We start from the raw sequence: 21696 nt of genomic DNA, 5'->3' as shown, positions 1-21696 counted from the left end.
TCATAGTTGTAAATATCCTTGTCCGCATAATGCTCCAGCACACCAGGCAGCTTTTTTAGTAGCCACTGCTGCTTCGCCTGCATATCCAAGGACACCGATTCCCCTACCATGTTTCTATAAACGATCCCATGCCACTCTTTAAAACGCCAAATCTAGCCTCTTCCACGCCAAAAATTTGGCTGTCCCAGAAGAAAAGTTAAGTTCTTTGCTTTGGCAGCAAGTATTGGCCCACTGATTGGCAGATTATGCATGCGGCTTGCGATAAACCACTGGTAAAGCAACTCTTCCACATCGGCATACAAAGGGCCCCTAACCCTTTTCCACTGATCGGCGTGGCCACTAATACTTCCTGCCTCCGTAATCGCGGTGCTCCCAGTTTTCAGAATTCCAGATATTGTCAACTGAGTGAGTTCATATTTCTTCACGAGGGTGCTTGCCTTGAAGCCGTGTCAAAAATCCTGCAAAATTTACATCTTCGTGTCAGGTGACATAGGTTTGCGCTTTGTCGGCGCCATATTCGAACTGGGCTGTCTGCTGCTTCGGTGACTTCAGCTGTGAAGTTACTATCACGCTCGCTGTGAGAGGGACTGAGTTGGGGGAAGGACACCACCGCGTCGCTTTGCTTTTCACCCGTTTTTTTCTCGTTTCCTCTCTCTCTTTCAGTGCGATTGTGGGCAATGCTTGAGGCGCAGAAATGTGAAGCAGCTGGTGTCGTCTTGTGGCGCGCTGTGCCAACTCACAATGCTCTCCGGTGCATGGGCAGTATGGGCGGGGCGGCATGCGCTGTGCGGTAATCGCGACAGATACGAACTCGTGTTGGTGAACATGGCCCTGTCTCGGCATTGTTCGTTTCAGAGAAACCAAGCAATGCAAATGTCAGGATTATTCTGCATGGCAAACACTGTCCTGACGGCAAAATTTTGATCGTTATATCCGATGTGTGATGAATAACATATTGTTAAATATGCTTTTTCCTTCATAGACCTAATGCATAAAATGGCACTGCTACCTGACCCATCGTTATAACCGATATATCGTTATATGTGGTATTGCTATAAGTGGACTGCACTGTACAGCTTTGCTGTAAAGGTATGCTTCTGACAGGCACTAGGTAACCAACAGGTTAACTATTCTCTAGCCAAACGGTGACCCCATGTCTTGGCCGTAAGATGAAGAAAACTTTCTCTTGGTGCCTAAGATCCGAGAGAAAATCGATAGGCCCTCACATGGCTCTAAGGAACCTCACACCAGTCCGTGCGTGGTGGCACACCCACGAAATGTAATGGTGGCGGTGAATCCAGCCAGCGTCACACGATTCAAATTGCGTCGTGATGAGACCCGAACCACACCTATTCTAATGCTATACGCCAGAGCGCTGGTGTGGAAGTCAGATGCAGGACAGGGCCAAGTGTTGCCCATTAAGGAAGGCCACCCATTTAACTAATTTTGGTGCAGCCTCAAGTTGTGAATCTGCTCGCACCCACCCGCTTGCTGCGCGTGAGGAGAATGCCTGTGGCGGTGCCAGGAAAGTGCACCACAGAAGGGGTTCCGAGGCCCCTCTTCACTGTCAAGTGCGATTGCTAATGTGATACCGGTGGTTTTCCGGTAGTTTTCTCCTCTCCCCGAGTTCTGCGGTAGTTAGGAGTGCCAGCTGCGTGTTCATTCCACTTGCATGGAAGATAACGCTCTGTGTTAGCCATTGACAACCATTACTCAAGTGCCATCGGTGCACAATGAGCTTGTCGAGATTAAAGCCCCCTTGTCCAGATGGCCTGTGCTGTGCCTTTTTGGTTTGTTTTACTACCATTCGGGACTGTAGGCTTACATAGAATGTACAACTAATTTGTGTAGGACCTTTTCAAAACCCTTGTAAACATTGCAGCTATTTCTTGTACACTATAAAGTTATTTATTATATTTGTTCACTTCAGATAGTTTCACAGGTGCAGTTTACAGAACACATGAACTCATGAAGTTTTTGGTGCTGTGTTACGAATTTGTAAATGTCATGCTTCTATTTTTAGAAATTTATCAATTTTAAACAATACCGTAGAACTACTAACTGCAAAAACGTATGATCCAAAGTAACCAAACGAATTTGACAGACTCAACTATTGTTGACATCTACGTAATGCGAAGTGTCTTGTGGATTGTTCTGGCATGAGGCACCAATGCGCGTCGGGTTGGTGGTGCTCCAGCGGCCTGAGATGCGTTTTGTTCTTTTCCTGTTGTGTGGTGTTTTAAGAAGGTGACGGGAAACCGAAATTAAATCAGGCTGGTGGCTGACGCCGAATGCCTTCGAAGCGAAATGGGATGCCCACATCGCGCCGCTTGCAGCAGGGAATGGCGTCACGTTTGGATTATCACCTACTAAATGCATGCAGTACGCTACCAGTGGCACTGCGCACCACGCGCTGTAAAACAGATAGTGAAGATGCTTATCGCAATAAATCTGGCAGCGATAGCTGTCAATGTGGGGTGTGACGACCTGGGCAGCACCAGAATGAGACTGTGCATGCCGTCGTTTTCATGTGAGATTGGCGGCTATATACTGTACTCAATCGCGCAGGCCTCATGCCTGTTCTTGTTCCTGTGGGATGAAGCGGCCAGAAAACGTATACGATCGCAGTCTTCAGCAGGAAACAACAGTGCGTTTTGGTTATCGCTTATTAAAATTTCGGCGGCATCACGCACTGTGAAACAGATAGGCAAAGATGTTTATCGCAATAAGATTGGTCTTGATAGCTGTGAATGCTGCATGCAATGACCCCGGAGAAGATTTGCTGGTACCGAAATGAGAAACAGTGCGCACCGGCATTTTCACCTGAGACGGGTGGGAGAATATTGCAGTGAATCTGCTGCGGTGGGCGGCTATATACTGTTCTGAATCGGGTGCGCCTCACGCATTTTCTCGTTTACATGGGATCTAGCGGCTGGAAAACATATAGTTTAATCGCGATTTGGCAGCATATTGAACGTTGGTGCAAAGAAATCATGTTTCCTGGGAATGTATGAACCAGTAACAAATAAGCATTACTCTATTGGGTCATTTTTTCTGTCCTCGGTTGCGAACTTTGGCGCCGGGATAAACGCACGTAACTGGAATGTATCAGTGAGGTATTACTGTATTTGCAAAAAAATTTCAGCTGCTAAACCGAAATTCTGCCTCCTCAAGCCACTAGAATTTCACTCTCTCTCACAATCACAACAAACTTAATTCAAATTGGTCCTTTGGTTGTCTCAAGTGCATTGAATGCATTTTTGCAATTAGTATGTATTTTAATAGGGAAATCGAGGTTGGTCCTGAGCTGAAGATTTCTGCCAATTTCAATTTTCATTACTGGAACACCTTAGTGTTCCCTCTGAGTAATAGAGTGTGATTTGGTTTTTCGTGGAGACATCAGCCACCATAAACAGTAAACCTACGCCCGTTTTGGAAGGGAAGATGCAGGTTCGACGAGTGTCTTGCCGTCACAGAAACCTTCTGCCCTACAGATGACGAGGTGTCAGCACGAGAAAAGTCATGTAGTGCGTCATCTGACTCGGATGCTGAATCCTGGTCAAGCTCAGAAGACTGTGGTAAATTCACTTGGGCCAGATGTGTACCGTTTGTCTGTACGTGTATGCCTATATCTTGTGTGCCTGTGTGCGTGTGCATTAAACAAACTTGTTTGAAGCGCTGTCTCACTAGCAGGCTGTGCCGTTGGTGTGAGACGCTGCAGTGACTAGCCGTAACACAGCTCTCTGACTGTCCGTCGATTTTTCGCTGTGCATTTTGGAGCAGTTTGCAAAATGTCTGCGAAGGCGTGCATGTTTAAGAGGAAGCTTTACTATGGGGTGTAACTCTGGTTTTTATATTCAAGTGCAGTAGGCTCCCTTCAGATGAATTTGTGACATTTAAGAACTCCACAGTGATGAACTTAGGGGTGTAAAGCATAGATTTATGAAGCATGGATGTGCTAAACTTGTTCGTGCCAGGAAGAGGATTGTTCATTACCAAAGACAAGCGGCTTTCATGTTATGCATCTATATATTCAGTTGTTCTACTTAGACTATTATAATATTGAAAAGGCCATAAAATCCATCAAAGAAGTGGGCAGCTGGCAACTGTGATCACAAGATAACATGTTCATGTAGATGGCAGTGGTCTTTGAGAAGTTTACAGTGTCCACTAAATGCAGGCTAAAGATGAGAGGCTTTAAATTGATGCCTTTCAAGGTGATGCCTTTTTCTGAATCATAAAGAATTTAGAAGACATCATCAAGTCTTCGTCAACATCCCAGTTTTTAAATATTGCTCACATTCCATCTGAATATTGCAAACTTGGCTATCATTAATTAGTCGAAGTCATTATGTAACTCGCATTCCCATTATGGCAGTGGTTATTGGGACCCGATTTTTTTTTTACCAGCTTATAAACGCGACTCAAGCCTTCCTGGAAGGAGCATTCCAGTGAAGCCATGCAGCTGCCCCTTGAAATGAAACTTCACAGGGCTACTGTAACTTACAGTACGATACAGTATTACTTCACAATAAATCAATTCTTTTTTTTTTCGTCTTCTACCTCATTATGTTACAAATCTTCCTATGTACTACCTCTGGGACAAGCTCACATTTTTGCCCACAGACACGAGAAATGCATTGGAGGGTAGAGGTATACAGCTTCGCTGTAACAGTGTGCCTCTGATAGGCACTATAACTGAATCTGTACTTTTAAATACAGATGGCTTCGTTCAAATGGCTTCAGCCGAGGCCGAATGAGAGGATTTCTGCATTTTTGATGTAGTATTTTAAGCTGGAGCGATCCTGAAATAAAGCTTCCTCTGGAGTGGAATGTGTTTTGAGTACTTGTTCATAGGTGGCAACGCTGTCACCGTAGTGACCTGCTGCCACGGCTAGCAGCAAAGATCTTGTACGCTGGCTTCTTTATGTTTTTTGTGTGTGCATACGCATTGTGGAACAGTTTGCAGTGACTTGTCAAGGTTGTCTGTGTTTAAGTAGAATCTGCTTGAAGTGCTCCACTATGAGGCAGCAAAATAAACCATAGTTAACTGAGCAATAAATTTCTGGCATTGTGAACGTTGAAGAACAATTTGCTGGGGCTGTCCGAATGCAAGCTGCTTACAATCTGCAAGATGTGGGAATGGGGCTTTCAAGGCAGTGCATGAATGGCTGCGTCGTTCGTGATTTGGACATCTTGCCTTTCACCTTCGAAGCAGCAGCCACATGCAATACATCTTTGAATGTACAAGCTTCACCGCAAAACTGTCTGCCCTTCACACAACCTCCACAGTGCTTCAGTAACACTCGCCACAGTCGCTAGGTATGAACAGTAGCAATAAATAACTACAGTGTAAGTGTACTTCTTTTAACCTACCATCACCATTACCGAGAAGATGGGTTCTACATTTGATATTGTAATGGTAGCATTAGAGTAAAAGTGATCTCAAAGGATGCATCATTGGGCCACTCTGAGGTAATAGAAACCAAAATTGATTTTAATGGAAGGACACATACCTGTGCACCTTGTAACAAGCATAACCTTACTGCAGCGAACTAGAAGGGCACACGGACCATGCCACACTCATACTTTGTTAAAAGCTAGTTTAGCAAAAGACGATGGATCATGGAAGCAGAACCTGAGCACTGCTATTAGTGGAAGCAGCTGCCCATTTGACTTCCAGCTATGCATAAAGTTGGCATTGCAAAAATAGTTTGGTGATTGTAGCAGCAATTCATAGCCTTGACTGTGACAGCAGTTATAAGACCAGTATCACTTCTAATTGGCACATAATGCTAGTGTATACTTAGATTTTGGTAGACATTAAAGGACACCCTCCCCCCCCCCCCCCCAGTGGCCGAAATTGATTTGGCATTTTGGCCTCTCACTACAACTTAACTAGACTTAATTTTGATTCTAGTGGCGAAAAAATTATTACATGTTCTATTTAGACAAACTATCTTCTGTCTGAATTGCAACACCGAAGTCATGGTGCTGTGACGTGAGAGAAATTTGGCACAGGAATACTACTTGTGAGAAATGTGTAGTGAAAAAGCATTAAGGAGTGAAAATACTACTTACAATCCGGTGTGGGACAACTTGCTTGTGAATACTGATAGCTGCCTATCTGTGACCGTGTATGCCTTTCTGCTCTTGTTGATGCATGCATTTGTGGACAGTACTGTTTGCTGGCACGGATCGATTGCTTTGTTGTGGTGACTAAAGTATTTACTAATACTTCAGGTTTGCGGATGTGATTTAGCTTTGTATATAGTCATGTCAGTTGGAAGTCGCCAGTGTTCTGTTGTCACAAGGCTAACCAGAACTGATATTACCAAGTTTCCTTTTTTGAAACAAATTTAAATATCACCAGTGGCAGGTAAAACAGTTCTATCATAGGCCTGATGTAGAAAATTTGAGGCTGACGATTATTGCATGAGAAATTGCAGTAAGTGTTTAGCTAATTAACGAAATGTTTATCTATTAGCCTTTTAACTACCCTTTAGGGTACATGTTGCAATTACTAAAGTCAGTAAGTACTCAAGAGATGTTTAAATGAAATTTCGATACTAGCAACCGCTTTTGCATTAGCACGGTCATACGTGTGGCAAAAGCTTTTTTTTTGTCTAGTTCATAAGAAATAACCTTCTTAAGCAGTGAACTGCAAGTTTAACTGGAGCACCAATGCATTTTGTCACATAATTCAGAAGCCTCTATCATGAAACTGGTACCACCCTTAACATTTGTTCCAAATGAATGTGCCTTGAAAACTCACTGGCTCCAATTTTTTAATTGAAACATGTGCCCTGAAGTAATTGTTGGAAAGCTAAACTATTAAAATTTTGTTAATCAGTCAGTGCACCCCTTCGATTAATCCAATGCAAGGAATAGAATTGTTCCATCTGCCACAGGCGACCTTTTTTCAGAAGTTCTGTTGAAATAAAAAAAAAAACACTGGGCATACAGTCGACTTCCATTAATTCGATCCTGACGGGACCGACGAAACTACATGAGTTATCTGGCCGGTCGAATGAAACAAAAGGCAGAAGAAAAAAACGCCAAAGCACGCCGTTGATTCACTTGGCGGTATTTTCTTTCAAAGTTAGCCTCCCCAGAACACAACGGTGCTGTGCGGTGAAGCATATTAGGCGGGAAAAGGTGCCACTGTTACGGGACATAGCACATGTTCTTTAATTCGCACACACATGCACCGTCTCCGGTGATAGCACGAGCACCGGGAGGCCTAATAAGCTTACTGGCAGGTCTTCAGTGTTTTAGATAGACCCCTATTCTTTTTGTTGGCTTTAAACGTCCCTTCGACGTTCGGAGCTTTTTCATCTTAACGCCTTCCCGTTCGCTAGCTTTTCCAAGCACACTTCACCGCTTCTCGGAGCACAGTATGCGCGCTCACGTATAGTTAGTATGTGCTAGGAACGGCCTCACATGCAAGACATGCATGGTGGGCGAAACGAGGGCTCATATTGCCACAGCAATGCCAGAAATGGCTCTGAATGGCTGCTCGTACGCTGATTAAGCATCTAGGTGCTCTTACTTTGACCGGAGACGGCGCGTACACGCGTGTATAACTAAGAAACCCGTATTGTGTCCCGTGACATAGCACGCGCCACAGCCTACCATTCTTGGTATGCTTCACCGCAATAACGTTCATATGTTTCACCGCATAACATAACTGTATTGCGGCGAAACTGACCAATTAAGGTTGAATTATCCGGTAAGGGGCAATTTTGAGATCGAAATAACGGAAGCTTTGGTCCACAGAAATACATGAGCGCCGGCCGGGATTTTCGGTCGAGAACTAATTAACCGAAAAGTCGAATAACGGAGTCGAATTAATGTAAGTCTACTGCATAAACATTATTGAGATATAGTTCTGCCCGCTTGGTGGTGGAACTTTTGAATTGTAAGGCTTTAATATTTAAAAATATCAGCAATGAGTTTGTTTTCTATGCTATTATAAGTTTAAAGAACTTCTGTATGGTGTTCAAAAGTGGTTTACATTTGGTGTAAAATATGGAAGCCTGAAAGTGTCTTTCTAATGTGAGCGAGGCATGAAATGTAAAATATGAATCCTTTTTTGATGTCTGTGTTCTGATTTTCTTTACTAAACTAAATTCTAAACATTTTCTGAAGTGTCTACATAATGTGGATCATGCATAAACATTGAAATGGGAAATATTTGTGTTACGTGTTTTCTAATTCTCTTCACTAAACACTAAACATATTGCATGACTTGTTTGTTGTAGGTGCTGAAGCATGCTTTAAAGCAATGTGCGCATAGCTTTAGCAGCTTGAGTGAGTTTCTTCAAAAACACATCGTATTCAAACGTGCTCTTTAAAAAAATAGTACTTTTCTTTCATGGCTATTATACGTAAAGAATCACGCATAGTGCTTGCTGTTGGAGTCGCATTTGTAATTGTGGCTTGCGAATGACGTGTTCCACACAGTCATCTTCTGGTCTTATTGCGACACCCATGCGGTGTTTCTGGAAAATATGTATGCTCAAGCTTGAGCTATGTTTTTGACATGTCTGCATTAGAAAATTATGTGTGCTTGTTCATGCATCTCATTTACTTTGTTAGTTGTTTTAGTAGTTTTGAGATGTTTACTAACACTTTGCTCTGTTGAGCATACTTTTATAACATTTCTCACACAATTATCAGAGTTGATAAAGCAGCTTTGAGAGTGTCAGTGAAATATTGAAGCCACATGACATTCACCTTTTTATTTTGTATGTAAATGCAAAAGTAGGTTTGCGTCTGAGTTTTTTAGTGGTGGTAGAGCTCTACAAAGAAGCCACTGTGACACCTAAGCTTTGCATAATGTCATTTTTTGTGATAAGGAAGATACGACTGGCCTCTGGAACTTGCTGTTGCTAGGGTATATAGTATGCGTATCACTGCTAACTGCATTTCACTTGCTTTTGACAATGTTATCACTACTCAGCCTCACTTTAACAGTTTTCATTTATGTGTGCTATGTGTGCTATCTAGCAAGAACGAAACGCAAACTTGCTTCATGTATTGCCACACGAGTTGACAATGCAATATTGATCCACAACCGTTTCCTGAATGTGCATTGGACATGATCCTCTGCATCAAAGCATGAATGGGAAAAAATTCTTGTGATGTTTTAATGAGTCTGGGATAAACTGCTGTTGGTATTGGGTTTGATTCACAAACTGGGACAAAGGTGCAAGTTGCAAAGCCTTTATTTTAAGAGACCCATATAGGTTTCCTTCATAGCCTCACAGGCTACTCTAGGGTGAATGGTAATCTTTTTCTTTCATGAAATCATTCTAATTGCTTATGTTGATGAAAGCAGTATAATCATAAGGTTGTGCATCCCGGTTTAAAAATAATTGTGCATTTTTGTTTTCTTTTATTAAAAAAAAGAGACGAGTTATACACGGGGTTGTACAGATGGGCTGTATGGGTCATACAAGCTGTATTATTTGCTTTTTTTAATTTTGTTTGTTCCTTTTCCGAAAGTTGTGATTTGTGGCTTGGTCTATGTGTAGTCTATGGGCTGCTTGTATGCATGGAACTATGGCCATTTATGGGTCTGCCATTCCACTGGTATTAATGTTCACTGTATTTCTTGCTTGCTTGGCCTCTGTCCTATGTGCTTGCAAATAGCAAGTAATTGTCAATCATATCCTTGTCACTGTTGTTAATTGTGTTCATTAATGACACACACCACTTAGTGGTTTGTGTCAGCAGATGTCAGTGTGTCCAGCAAATGTCACTGGTTTCTTTATGAGGACGCCTTCCTTCATTTATTTCTCCATGAATGCCTTCTTTATGGTGACCTGCATCTGTGCTTCTCTTCTTTAGATTCGGCCAATGCTTTATTTGTGCGTTCCATCTACCTCGTCTGCCACCGGCTGATTTCCTCTTGGAAGACTGACGTCCACGTTTCACTGGCCGCGCTCGAGGTGTTGTCGGGACTTGCGAGAATCCGCCAGCCCCAGCAAGGTGACAGTTACTTTGCTTTGAAGTTTGAATCTGTGAAACAGCATAGTGTTTGTGTTGACATCTTCAGGGCATCTTATATGTACATACCTTAAGGTATGTACGTATAAGATGCTGGGGCAACTTATGTTCATTACTGCAGCCGGACACTGAAGAGAAAAATTATTTTTTTTGTATTAAGAAATTAGCATTCACCAGTTACCCTTCTATAATTGCTTCGAATTATTCAACACTTGTTTGTTGAATCATTTCATAGAGGCATGTTCATTGAAAATGCAACAAAGTAAACTGAGTGTCTTGCCCAGTTCAACAAAGATTTTTGATAAATAAGGGGATAATATCGGTATGCAAGCTGTTAATTTATGTGATGTGTTTCTTTGATCTGTTAAGAATATTTGATACCTGAACCTCTTATGTGCGGGTCAGCTGCATAAATGAATGTCCACCGGAGTTTAAGAAAATGTAATCACTTCAAGAAACACCGTTATCCATTTAGACCTGATTGATGTATCAAAACAATCCATTTTGGAACATCTTTGGCAAATTTCACCTATATGCTAATAAAACTCCTAGTTCGTAGGCAAATCCATTACCTCAATGGGCCACCTATTCAAACTAACAAACAGCCCTTGTTTTAGGAGTTCTCACTTCAAAAGTTCTCAATTTAACAAAATAATTCTTGCATCCCATGGAGTTCGTTAAATCACTGTGTAACTGTATTAGTGTCTATAGCAATAAGTATGTGCTGTGGCTTGCTGAAGTGATCAAGGCCTGCAGATAATGGAAGGCTGCTTCATAAAGGTGGCACAGCTTAACACATTGATAATGTAGCTCATGCTCAGACCTGTTTAATTGTTATCGGTAATGGTGAACTACATTATATTCCGAAAGAGGCAAAGAATGAACTTGGCAAGCTTAAAGAACTTCTGCTGAGATGCAACAGCTGCAATACACCGAAAGCCATGATATCACAAGTGACTTACTGGCGCTCAGGTTTCGGTACAAAATTAAAAGAAGTGTAACCTTAGCTGTTATTTTCTCTTGTGTAGTAAACAATGTATTACCGTGAAATTAAGCAAAAAGGAGTTTTGAAGCAACGCTTCAAGTCCAAAATGATTTACCATTCCTCTTCAATTTCCTTTTAACAGCACGACCATGTAAGTAACCACACGCGGTCATCACAGTCAGTGTCTTCTGCACATACGCAATGCATAACTTCTGTTTTTCTGCATGGTCTTTTACGCAGACTCTCTCGAGTGTCCGCGCGCCGTGAAGTGGATCTGCGACTTCATCGTGTACCAGTGTCAGCGACCGCCGCCGTTCCACTCGCGCGACCTCCACTCGACCATCGTGGCGGCGTTCCAGTGCCTGACGGCATGGCTCATGGCGCACCCGCTCCTCATGCAGGACAAGGAGACTGTGCACCATGTGCTCGAGGTCGTCGAACTCGGTATATCGGGATCCAAGTCGCAGGTACTGTCCGTGGGGCTTTGCATCTTGCCTTACAGGTACCTAAAGCGCAACTCCAGTGATTCCGCAGTGAAGCTGTTATTGCAGCTGGAGCCACCCATTGCGTTAATGCTGAATGTGCAGGATCTGAATAAATGCACATCTGTGTAAAAAACCAGAAGTCTTAGCATGTTAAAAATTGCTATGTGGGAGCTGGTGAGGGTGATGTGTGGAATTAAAAGTTTGGGAGTTATGAAATAAAAGGCGTTGCGGGAAATCGTCAAAGTTTCGTTGGGTGCTTGCTCGAGCCATTGCTTGGTTTTTATGAAGTTTCGGAGAGGAGTCACGAAAAGAGAAGGAGGGGCTCAGGGCAAGAGCATAATGTTGCACCGTGAATTGCCAATTAATAAATGCAGCTTTAATTTGAAGGGAAGCTATGCTCAACTCCTAATCATACTGTTTGGTGCACATGACCAAAGTGCTTGAGAGAATGTTCAATGCTATAATTCTGTATACTTCCTTGGGCCTATAGTACTACTGGCCCTTGAAACAGTGCAGAGTTAAGCTGTTCCAGGGTTTGCACAAACTAACCTGATGTGCAAGGTGTGTCATTATGAAATGATGCACTGAATTGGCTCTAAAGCAGTGGTTGCTGCTAAAGTTTGGCTTCAGATCTTACGTGACAGGGATTGTTGAGTAGCTAGCTTTCTTGTTTAACTGCTGTATCTCTATGTACCTTTGTATCTCTTTGTATCTCTTTGTACTTGCTTGGTTTTGCTGTTGAAACAACAGCTTATGATCTTGAAACACAAATTTAATGTTCCCCTTCATATTACCCTCACTGCATTATTCCATGCATTGTTGCAAATGCCAAAAACATTTCTCGCCATTTGTTGTATGTTACAGCCAAAGGTGTCTGATGTACCCCAGCTGAAAGCCGAAAAGGAACTGAAACCTTCCTCCCTTCGGGTTCGAGATGCTGCCGAAGCTCTCCTGTCATGCATGATGGATCACGTGGTGAGGAAGCCTACTTCATTTCTTTAGAAAGCTAAGCATTCTTTGCCTCATGCTTGGTGCTTTGTGGTGGCCAGGTAGATTCCTGTCTCATGCTGTTTTGGACCTAATCAATAATATTAATAAAAAATTAGTGTCCTATAGCAGCAAACTTCGCACCGTGGTCCCTTAGCGGCGATAGTTCAATGCTGTACCCATTAGACCACATACACATGCATGCTGTACTTCTCTCTGCCATGACCGCAGCATGGCAGTTTCTCCGACTCTCTTCTTTTGGCAGCCTATTATTTATTAGAGCTGACATTTGGGCGAGCAATTACAGATACGTGGTAGAAAAAGACATCTAGCCTTTCTACACGGACGGAGACAGAGTAGACACACGCCTTCACTGAACTCGCAACTGAAGTTTTGTTGACGCAGCAAAACATATTTCTCCAATAATCACAGAAAAGGATAACACGAAAACATAACGCAAAAAGTAAAATGCGTGCTTACATTTGAAACACGTTTTCATGTGCACATATTATCAACACGTTTGCCATTTGTTGAGAAAGGCTATTTCTTAAAGGAAAAATTTCTAGCCAAATGGCAAAAAAATTTCTGGAAAATTGCAGCACTAAATGAGAAATCTGCTCCAGCCAGTAGATTCTGCAGTCATTAGATGTAATATTTTTTCTTTAAATGCAACAGACCTCCTCGAATTTGATGCAGTGCATGCTGAGCAATACGATTTCTTCGTTTCTGTGTGCGTACATAGTCGCTACTGAGTTAAAGATTCCTCTTGGCTGTGAACAGGAAAGAGAAATGCTGTGTTTCTGAACTAGAGTGTCCATGGCGTACATGTTAAAGCAAATAAAACATGACCATTATTACTGGTTGACCATTACTGCCATTGCCTGTGACAGGGCTACTTCCCCAAGATGGCCGGTCCGGAGACATTGTCTTCCCTGCTTGACGAAGAGGCACTGCTCAAGTTTGGGAATGCCGACGCCATGTCATCACTGCCGGAAGCCGTTGGCAAGCACTTTCGTTACTTCGTCTCGCAAAACTCCGCCGTCATCGCCGTGCTGGAACAAAACCTCGGCAATGACCAGGGTGAGTATGTTAAATCCGGAGCCTGCCACTATGACATCAGTCACGCGGCGTTACTGCTGACAAAACGTATTTGGACATTGTGACTTCTCATGTGCATAATTGCTGCCTCTTTCAGAAATCCCTATGAGAAAGCATCAAAGTGCTCTCACATGCAATCACTTAAAAATCTGTTTGCCCCCACCCCCCGATATATTACGGGGTGTATTGTAGAACAACCTAGTCAGTTGACAGTAGCCCCACAATACATGCTTGTGAATGCAGCTCTTCATTGCATCATTGCCTCATGAAATGACTGATATGCAGGGGCACTTCCAACCGTGACAATCTTGGTCAGGGTCCCATTTGGGAGGCACGCGTGGACAATGCAGCTACGTCAACTTCCACGCCACAAGGTAGGTTTTAAGTGCCTCGGACTGTTTCTTCCGAGTCATTTCTGTTGTGGCAATTTTTCCTCTTCTATTATTGTTGATTATGTAATCAGTGATTAGGTATTTAGCATTGTGCATTTTTCATATGAATTAGAATGTTATACGTGACATGCTACCACATTTTTGTTATTTTCTGCCATTGTAATATAGCAAGGACTAAAGAATAGTCCAGCTGAATATTTTTTGTCAGCGGGCTTAACTTTTTGTTCTTTATTGCAATTTATCGAGCGAAGTAGCAAATCTGATAGATCCCATCTGATAAATGCAGCCTGCAGCCCCCCACATACTGCAAGATAACCTGAAAGATGAAAAATGATAGAAGAAGATAAAAAAACACACACACTTCTGACTTCCAATTAGAAGTATACTTTTATGTAGAAGTATACTGTTATGTAAAAATATACCTTTATGTGAGGTTAGAACATCCAATGTTAGTTTTTACACCATTTGATACCTCTGGGTGAAATTTATTGGCTTGTCATAAAAAAACTATATAGCATGATAGAATGCCTTTATATGTGCACATTTTTGTGCCTTGCAAGCTTTCAACTGGCAGGGTAACCATCTCACAACCTTATGGCAACCTTTAAAGGGATACGGACACAAAAATTGGTGGGTGGTTTTCTGCGTCAGAACAAAAGTTGAACTGTTAAAAATGACGAATACAGCAAGCTGCTTAGAAAAAAAGAATGAGAAACACCTTTCTTTTGCGATTTTCTGTTGCGCCTTGCCTCCAAGCGGCCGCCGGGAGAAGCTGAAACTTGATGTCATGACACCCCCGCGTGCCCGCGCGCGCGCAGCCAAGGTCAGCCACAGCCGGCGCAATCTTTCCGGAGTGTCGGTCCCTTGCAGCGTTTGTTTATCGCCGTCGGCTATGTTCACACGTGGTCTGTCTGAAACATTATCCCCGTCAGCGCTCCATGCAGGTGGTGCATCTTACACGCGTGTTCGCACGGTCGTCGATCAGTATTGAAGCATTCATCGTGGCGGAAGAAAATGCCCAGACATTACTGCGCCCATGGCTGTTATAACAGCATTATCGGTCGTGACACGCCGTCGCGCACGTTTCCCAGAGACAAGAAGGTGTGTGAACTTTGCATACGTGCCTGTCAGCCACCACAGCCAGCATGGAGACTTCTAAAAAATGCCTTCATTTGCGCGGACCACTTCGTCGACGATGCTTATGCGACCAGCCCGGCTGTGCTCAAAAGCCTTGGCATGTCGCTCTAAAGGCTCCTGTTGAGGCAATACAATTCAAAGAGCGGGTGCTTAGTGATGCATTCGTAACTGTTAGCTGTGTCTGCCAACTTTTGTTGTTCTGGCAACAGACCCTCTCTCTTTCTGTATGCATGTAGCTACAGCGGTGACCGCAGGAGTGCCTGTTGAAAGAAGGGAAATTAGCCTTTCATTGGCTGTGCAGGAACAGATATTCTCGGCTTGTGACAGAAATTGTTTACCCTGCGGATGCATGTGTTTATCACAAAACAAAATAGTCATGTTGTGTACACCCTTGCTGCGTCTAATATTGAATGACAGCATACAAGCGCTCTTTTAATTGATGAAATATACAAAACACAGCCAGTGAATGAACGCCAGACAACAGCATACATGTGTAGTAATCTAAAATGCGCAGCACATTTATCTACATTGCCGTTTCACACGTTGCTTTTCAACCTCAAGCAAAAAATTGCGGGTTTTCATAGGTCTCTGCATAATCATGCGTCGGGTTTCATGACTTGGTTGTTCGCGCAGCATTTCCCTATTAAATGTCACAGCCAAAGACTTTCCTTTGTCTATGGCCACAGAATCGATGTAGCTAACTGATCTGGTTGACGAGTCCCTAGCGCAGCCGCCCATCTCAACGAGTTCAACCAGTAAATGGCTTCTAATGGCGTGAATGTGAAAGTAGCCGTAAACACAGGGCTATGAAATGGGTGAAAAATTCTACACATGCCGTGCCTCGTCGCGTAAAAACGAAGTGTGCAGCGATCGAAAGCCGACAGTGTAGGTACGCACAAAGGGACGAGCTACGCTACCTACGATTCAGCCGTAATAGCTCCCTTTCTGCCTCAACGCGGGTCACGAAACTAGGCATTTTGCATCCTACGTAACATAACTTTACGAACTGCTGCTGCTGCACTTCAAGTTTACTAGAAAAAGAAATTACCATGTTGCTGGCCTGGACTGCCTGACCGGTGCGTTCAAGGCCGCCTGCTCTTCTTCGCCGCTTGACGCGGAAGGCTCGTAACCGTAAGCGGTTATATTTCTTGCTAAGTTGGAACGGTCCTCGTCTGCAGACGTGTACTCATCGCTGGTAGAGGCACCAGAACCCGAATCCATGCTCGCGATTCTGGCGGCGGAGCGCCTCGAATGACCGTGGCCGGCCGGCTGGCTATCCGACAGGGGTGTCGTGACGTCACGCCTTCCAACTCGCTTGGGCCGGGCGGCATTGCGCGCGCTCACGAAAACGCCAAAAATAAAGCCATCCACTGAAAAATGAGCGAAGTGACTACTTGTTTTTGGTGTACTCGCACACTGAGGACTCATTTTCTGTATTATCGTAAAATGTTCAGATTTTGTGTCCGTATCCCTTTAAATCAATCAGCATTTGCAGAGATGACAACTGTGAATTTTTGCACCTGAATGGATGCAGCCATGCAAGTTTCTTGGAGTGTTCGCCCACATTGTAGACTCCCTTTGCAGATCATTGTTTTTTGATTTGGTGGTAATGACTTGCCATCATGTTTTTGTCACGTGATTGCACATGACACGAAAATCATGCTTTCTGTCGCTTAGACATCCCATTAAGATTTAGGAGCTCAAGTTTCGTATGTCACGAAATCTTCTCAAGCTAGAATGGGTTAAGATTATGTTAAGATTGCGGAGGAAGGAACGAGCTACGAGGCAGCGCTGTGCAACATGATTGGAGCCAAGCGTATCAGCCCAACATGTGATCGTCATGTCAGAGTGCGTGCTACCACTCTGCAGGCAGCGCTACGGCAGTAAAGCCGAGCAAGTGTGCATCAATTAAAATCTACCAGAAAACAAACATTCTCAGCCAATACGCTGAGTCCCAGGGGTCACATGTTGAGCTGACTTTTCGAGGGAAACAGCGAAGGGAATAGTTCTGCAGAGAGTTGGCTTGCCAAGGCTGGCTGCTTCAGGCATGCTTCCTTGTAGTTTATTTCCTCACTCTGTGGTTAAGATGCACCAACAAGCTTTATCTGCCTTATCTGTAGCCCTTTATGGAACGAGTTCTGCTGCAACACTCAGAAAAAAAAAAGTTTTTTTGCAGAGTTTCACTGTTGAGTAAAGAGTTTCTGGCTGAATGTCCTCACCCAACACTGTATGACAGGCAGCAAGCATTATTTGTGGGTTTAGAGCAGGAACATAGGACAGGGAAGGAGTTTGGCATGTGGCTTGCTTTCTTTTGAAAGCATGGTCAGAGGAGACAGACCTATGCAAGATCTCCAGCTGCAGCGGTATCACACATGTGGTGTAAACCAAATGCAATGTTACGCCTAAGGTTCACCTATGACGAGAGACGTCTGTACAAGTTCCAAACGAAGCCATAGGTGGCTTGGGGTGAAGCTCACTTCCAGTCTTCTGCCTGGTGTTGCCACCTAGTGCTGAGAAGTTTATGCACAATTGCTTTTTTTTGTACATTATGTTTATTCTCGGTGAATTTTGCGCATTTAGATGCAAAATAAATTTTTTTAGATGTGTTCATATACGTCTCACCCTTAGATAGTTAAAGAGCAACATTGAGTGCAACACAGCAAATAGTATTCAATATTTTTGGCTACTTTCGTGTATTCTTGTGGCTACTTTTTTGAGTCTTCAGACCTGGCAACTCTGCTTGCTGTGAAGAACAATATTGAGTGTGTATTTTGGTGGGTGGCCCAAGATTGTTTGTGTCACCTTCAACAGCTGATTTACTCACTGCGCAGTCAAACGCTCGAAGTGCTGCTGCAAACCCGGGCAGGCCGATGCCCTGTTACGAACCAGCGGATCGAACTAACCCGCCTCCATCGCTGTTTCCTGAAAGCATTGCCGAAATTCCCACCTGCGAAATGTAAGTCCCTCTGAGCATAAAAAAACTGGCTGGACTCTGAATCACCACTTGTTCACCCTTTGCTATCACTTATCTCTGTTTGGTTTACTTTGAAAGAGGAACTAAAATACCATCTAAGGAACTAAAAAGAAAATTTAATTGTGGGGGTTATGCTTCAAAACCATGATCTGATCATGATGCATGTCGTAGTAGAATTTATTCAAGTAGAAATAATGAAGTGAGCATATAACACACTAAAACAATAAGTCAACACGAAAATTACATAGTAATTCAAGCAAACTTATTCAGAAGGTGACAGAAATATCTAATGTGTGTTAGAATACACTAACTTGTTCAAGCAAAACATTCATATAAACTGTATATTGTGCATTGAGCATAATCATCATATAACAAATTATTGGATGTAATGAAGTGAACCTAAAATGCATCTTACCAGTATCAGAGTGCGCAATGAGTATTATGTGTTTATAATAAATAGTGGCTATAACAAATATTTTTGTGTCGGATGTTTCACTGTAATGAGGCTCAGTTGTATAGCTAATGAATTAAAGAAATTCTGTAACAGAAATAAAGACAGAAGAGGAAAGGGAATAAGCTGCGGCACGTTTTCTTTTTTTTTTATTCACCTTCGCTTGTAGTTGACTTCAGCTAACCTGAGCTTGGGTATGCATGCTGTCCGCATTTAGTGCATCTTTTTTCGTTCCTGTATCATTTGCTTTCTTTTTCTCAACCCCCAGCGACAAGAGTATACCGGACCCAACGTCGCAAACGCTGACGCGCGATGAGGCCCAAATGTTGGGCTTTCTCGACCAGCAGGCCAAGGTTGAAAAAAGCATCTGCCGGCGATGGGAAGAGGCCATGCTAGAGCAGGACTTCCCAGATCCAGCCACGGACTGCCACGCTCCGAGGTTTGTTTCGAGTCTGCTCGTATGTGGCTGAAGGGAAAGATGGAAGGGTGTTCATGTGTCTGCTCATTGCCTGGTGCCTGTGAGCCATCATACCCATTGTAATGTTGTCCTTGACGCTGTACGGGGTGGGAAAAGATTTGGGGGGAACCGCAGACAATGATTGTCAATGCGAGCAAATAGCCAAATGCATCAAGAAAGCATTATCAAGAGCTTGAAGAAAGCTTCAAGACAGCACTTTATCAAAGGAATGGCCAGGAATTCTGCCAAATTAATCTGCGGGGTGTTTTGCCATTTATTTTTATTTTTTGCGGTTGCCATTTGTTACGCAGCTTGTTTAATTCGACCCACCAGATTCGATCAGTTTTGTTGGTCTGGCATTGTCGAATTAACGGATGTCGACTGTAATGGTTTCAATGCAAATCAGGTAGAATTGTGTTTGTTCACCATCGGGTCTATTTCTTGCTACAACCAAGTTTGGCTGAGCTGAGCTCATTTGCTGTAGAGAAAACGTTCCTGAAACAAGTTAGGTATGGAAATACCAACTTGTGACACTCTGGTTCTATGATCCTGGATGTAATTGGGACCATATGTTTTCTCGGATAAGATTTTCTTCTCTCATTCTTTCCTCAACATGCTTGGAAGATTCTGCTACTGGCACGCATACAGCATCACAACTCTCTGCTGGTAACATAGAAAATTGCTATTTCTTTGCACAAAAGATCCAGCAGAAGACCCTTGCGATGTTTTGCCTGTGTCTGGTACGGGCTGCGGTTCTGATCTTTCTCAAGAAAAAAAAAATCACACGGGTTCACATGCTACAGTCGAGACTGCATTGCAGTGGAATTATTTATGGCTACTCATGTTTTGATGATGCACATGAACTACCTCTCACTTGCATTGTCATCCATGAACTATTACGACCTTATGACTTACGTACTGATGCTACCTATCCACACCTTATGACCTTGATCTGCTGACGCTGCCTGCCTACTCCTCACGACCTTGTGATCTAGTGGTGTTGTCTATTAAGTTACGAAGCAACATCTACATATATGTCTATCAGAGTGGTTTGATGACGTACCAGTATAAGTAGTTCAGCAATAGCACAGCTCCACAACAAGTACAGTTCATGCGTGATTAAATGCTACACCTAATCTTCCATTCTTGGTGTCTCTGTTGCATTACATTACATTGTATTGCAACCACTTCGAAAATACATATTGCACAGGATTAGCCTAATCATGCCTTTGATTGTACTACCTTTGGCATCTCCTCTGGCACTTTTACATAGGCATAACCAACAAAGACTGGTGACTTTCCTTTACAGTGCTACTATCTCATAAAAAAATAACTAAGCAAAAATGTAAATCTTTAGCTGCAACCTTTTGAACTGCTAAGAGTGTTAAAACATTTTTCTTTGTCGTTTCAGTGTCTGTCAAGATTTCCAGACTGCCCGCCTGTTCCTGTCTCACCTGGGATTCCTCTGGGATGACATCACAAAGGTAATGACGCTACGGAATCTCTTCCAACTTGTGTTAGCTCCTGTGACTGAACTTCTTTCAAGCTGTGTTGCACTTACTACCTTTGGCTTGAACTGCCGTGCTGCTTGTAATGGAGGTTAACTAACTGTGTACTGCCCACTTATACACTGCATCAGTAGCGGCCAATCAATAAGGAGTGGCTGCCAAGAGAAGGGAAGCACTGTCAAGGATGAAAGGGAACTAGGTGATGCAATGAAAGTTAAAAACTCGCAGGTGTAAGACAGGGCTAGTTGACACAGGACAGTGGTAATTGGAGATCGCTGGGAGAGGCCTTCATCCTGCAGTGAACATAAGCTAGGCTGATATGATGATATTGACCAAGCTTTGTCGCTGTTCATGTGGTGTCTCGGACCTCAGGTGGTGGGTACGGGAAATGGCCAGCCCCTGATGGCCCTGAACCAGAACCAGGCGGGGTTCTACAGCGCGCTTGACAGCCTTGACCGCATCCCATCACGCACCAACGACACCGTGTTTGTCTTCTATGTCAAGGAGGGTCAGGTGACCCCGCTCGAGATCCTCGGCAACGTGGTGAGTTTCTGCGATGTACTACTGCTACATTTAAAAGGTGGATTTATCTCGGAAGCTCCTACTTAAATACGGTGCACGCTCGCTAATTCGACTGTGGTTAATTCGATCCCGACCGAAAGTGCCGGCCGGCGCCATGCATTTCTATGGGCCCAAATTTTCGTTACTTCGATCCTAAAATTGGCCTTTGCCAGGTAATTCGAACTTGACTAGTCAGCACACAGGCACCTGACCACTATAGGGACTCCGAAAGTGACTCCTTTAGTGGCAGTATCCGTCTCGGCGGAGCCTAGTGTGCCAGAAGCTCCTGCAGATGCTGGAAGTTTGTTGTCGCTGACCGCTACCATATTGCACCTCAAGCAACTTCAGACTAATGTAAACATATCTCGAAAGCCATTCATTTCTGTATTGCGGGCACTGGAACTTCATCATGTTCACTAAAAATCACTGTCACCCAATAAAATCTGGTCCAGATGTTGCTGCATCTCTACAGAAGCAGCTTTTTAAAGCACAATAGTCAAGGTGCACGTTACAATTGAGAGTAATGAATATTCCATTTGTGTCTGAAAAAACAGGTGCATGTTACAATTGAAGGTGCATTATAATAGAGTAAATATGGTACATGGCAACAGAGAAATCGTTTTGCTTGGCATCCATTGCACCGATTT

General features: G+C 43.3%; 1 protein-coding gene across 3 annotated transcripts in view; it reads left to right on the top strand.

Annotated features, from left to right (window-relative positions):
• LOC142563713 (ral GTPase-activating protein subunit beta) overlaps positions 1-21696 on the top strand; it is a 61336-nt gene that overhangs the window by 23676 nt on the left and 15964 nt on the right. The window contains exons 13-22 of one of the 3 annotated variants that reach the window (XM_075674309.1): positions 3495-3578; positions 9856-9996; positions 11240-11466; positions 12349-12459; positions 13362-13551; positions 13855-13943; positions 17930-18054; positions 18792-18962; positions 20392-20464; positions 20861-21031. In XM_075674309.1, coding sequence (XP_075530424.1) covers positions 3495-3578; positions 9856-9996; positions 11240-11466; positions 12349-12459; positions 13362-13551; positions 13855-13943; positions 17930-18054; positions 18792-18962; positions 20392-20464; positions 20861-21031 — 1382 coding nt within the window. Of the gene's footprint in view, positions 1-3494; positions 3615-9855; positions 9997-11239; positions 11467-12348; positions 12460-13361; positions 13552-13854; positions 13944-17929; positions 18055-18791; positions 18963-20391; positions 20465-20860; positions 21032-21696 lie in introns of all 3 variants that reach the window. The other 2 variants (XM_075674308.1, XM_075674310.1) reach the window with 2 other exon arrangements.

This window comes from Dermacentor variabilis, chromosome 11, assembly GCF_050947875.1.
Source record: "Dermacentor variabilis isolate Ectoservices chromosome 11, ASM5094787v1, whole genome shotgun sequence".
NCBI classification, from domain to species: domain Eukaryota; kingdom Metazoa; phylum Arthropoda; class Arachnida; order Ixodida; family Ixodidae; genus Dermacentor; species Dermacentor variabilis.
Note: the sequence above shows the minus strand (reverse complement) of the source record. Positions and strands in the feature narration are given on the sequence as shown.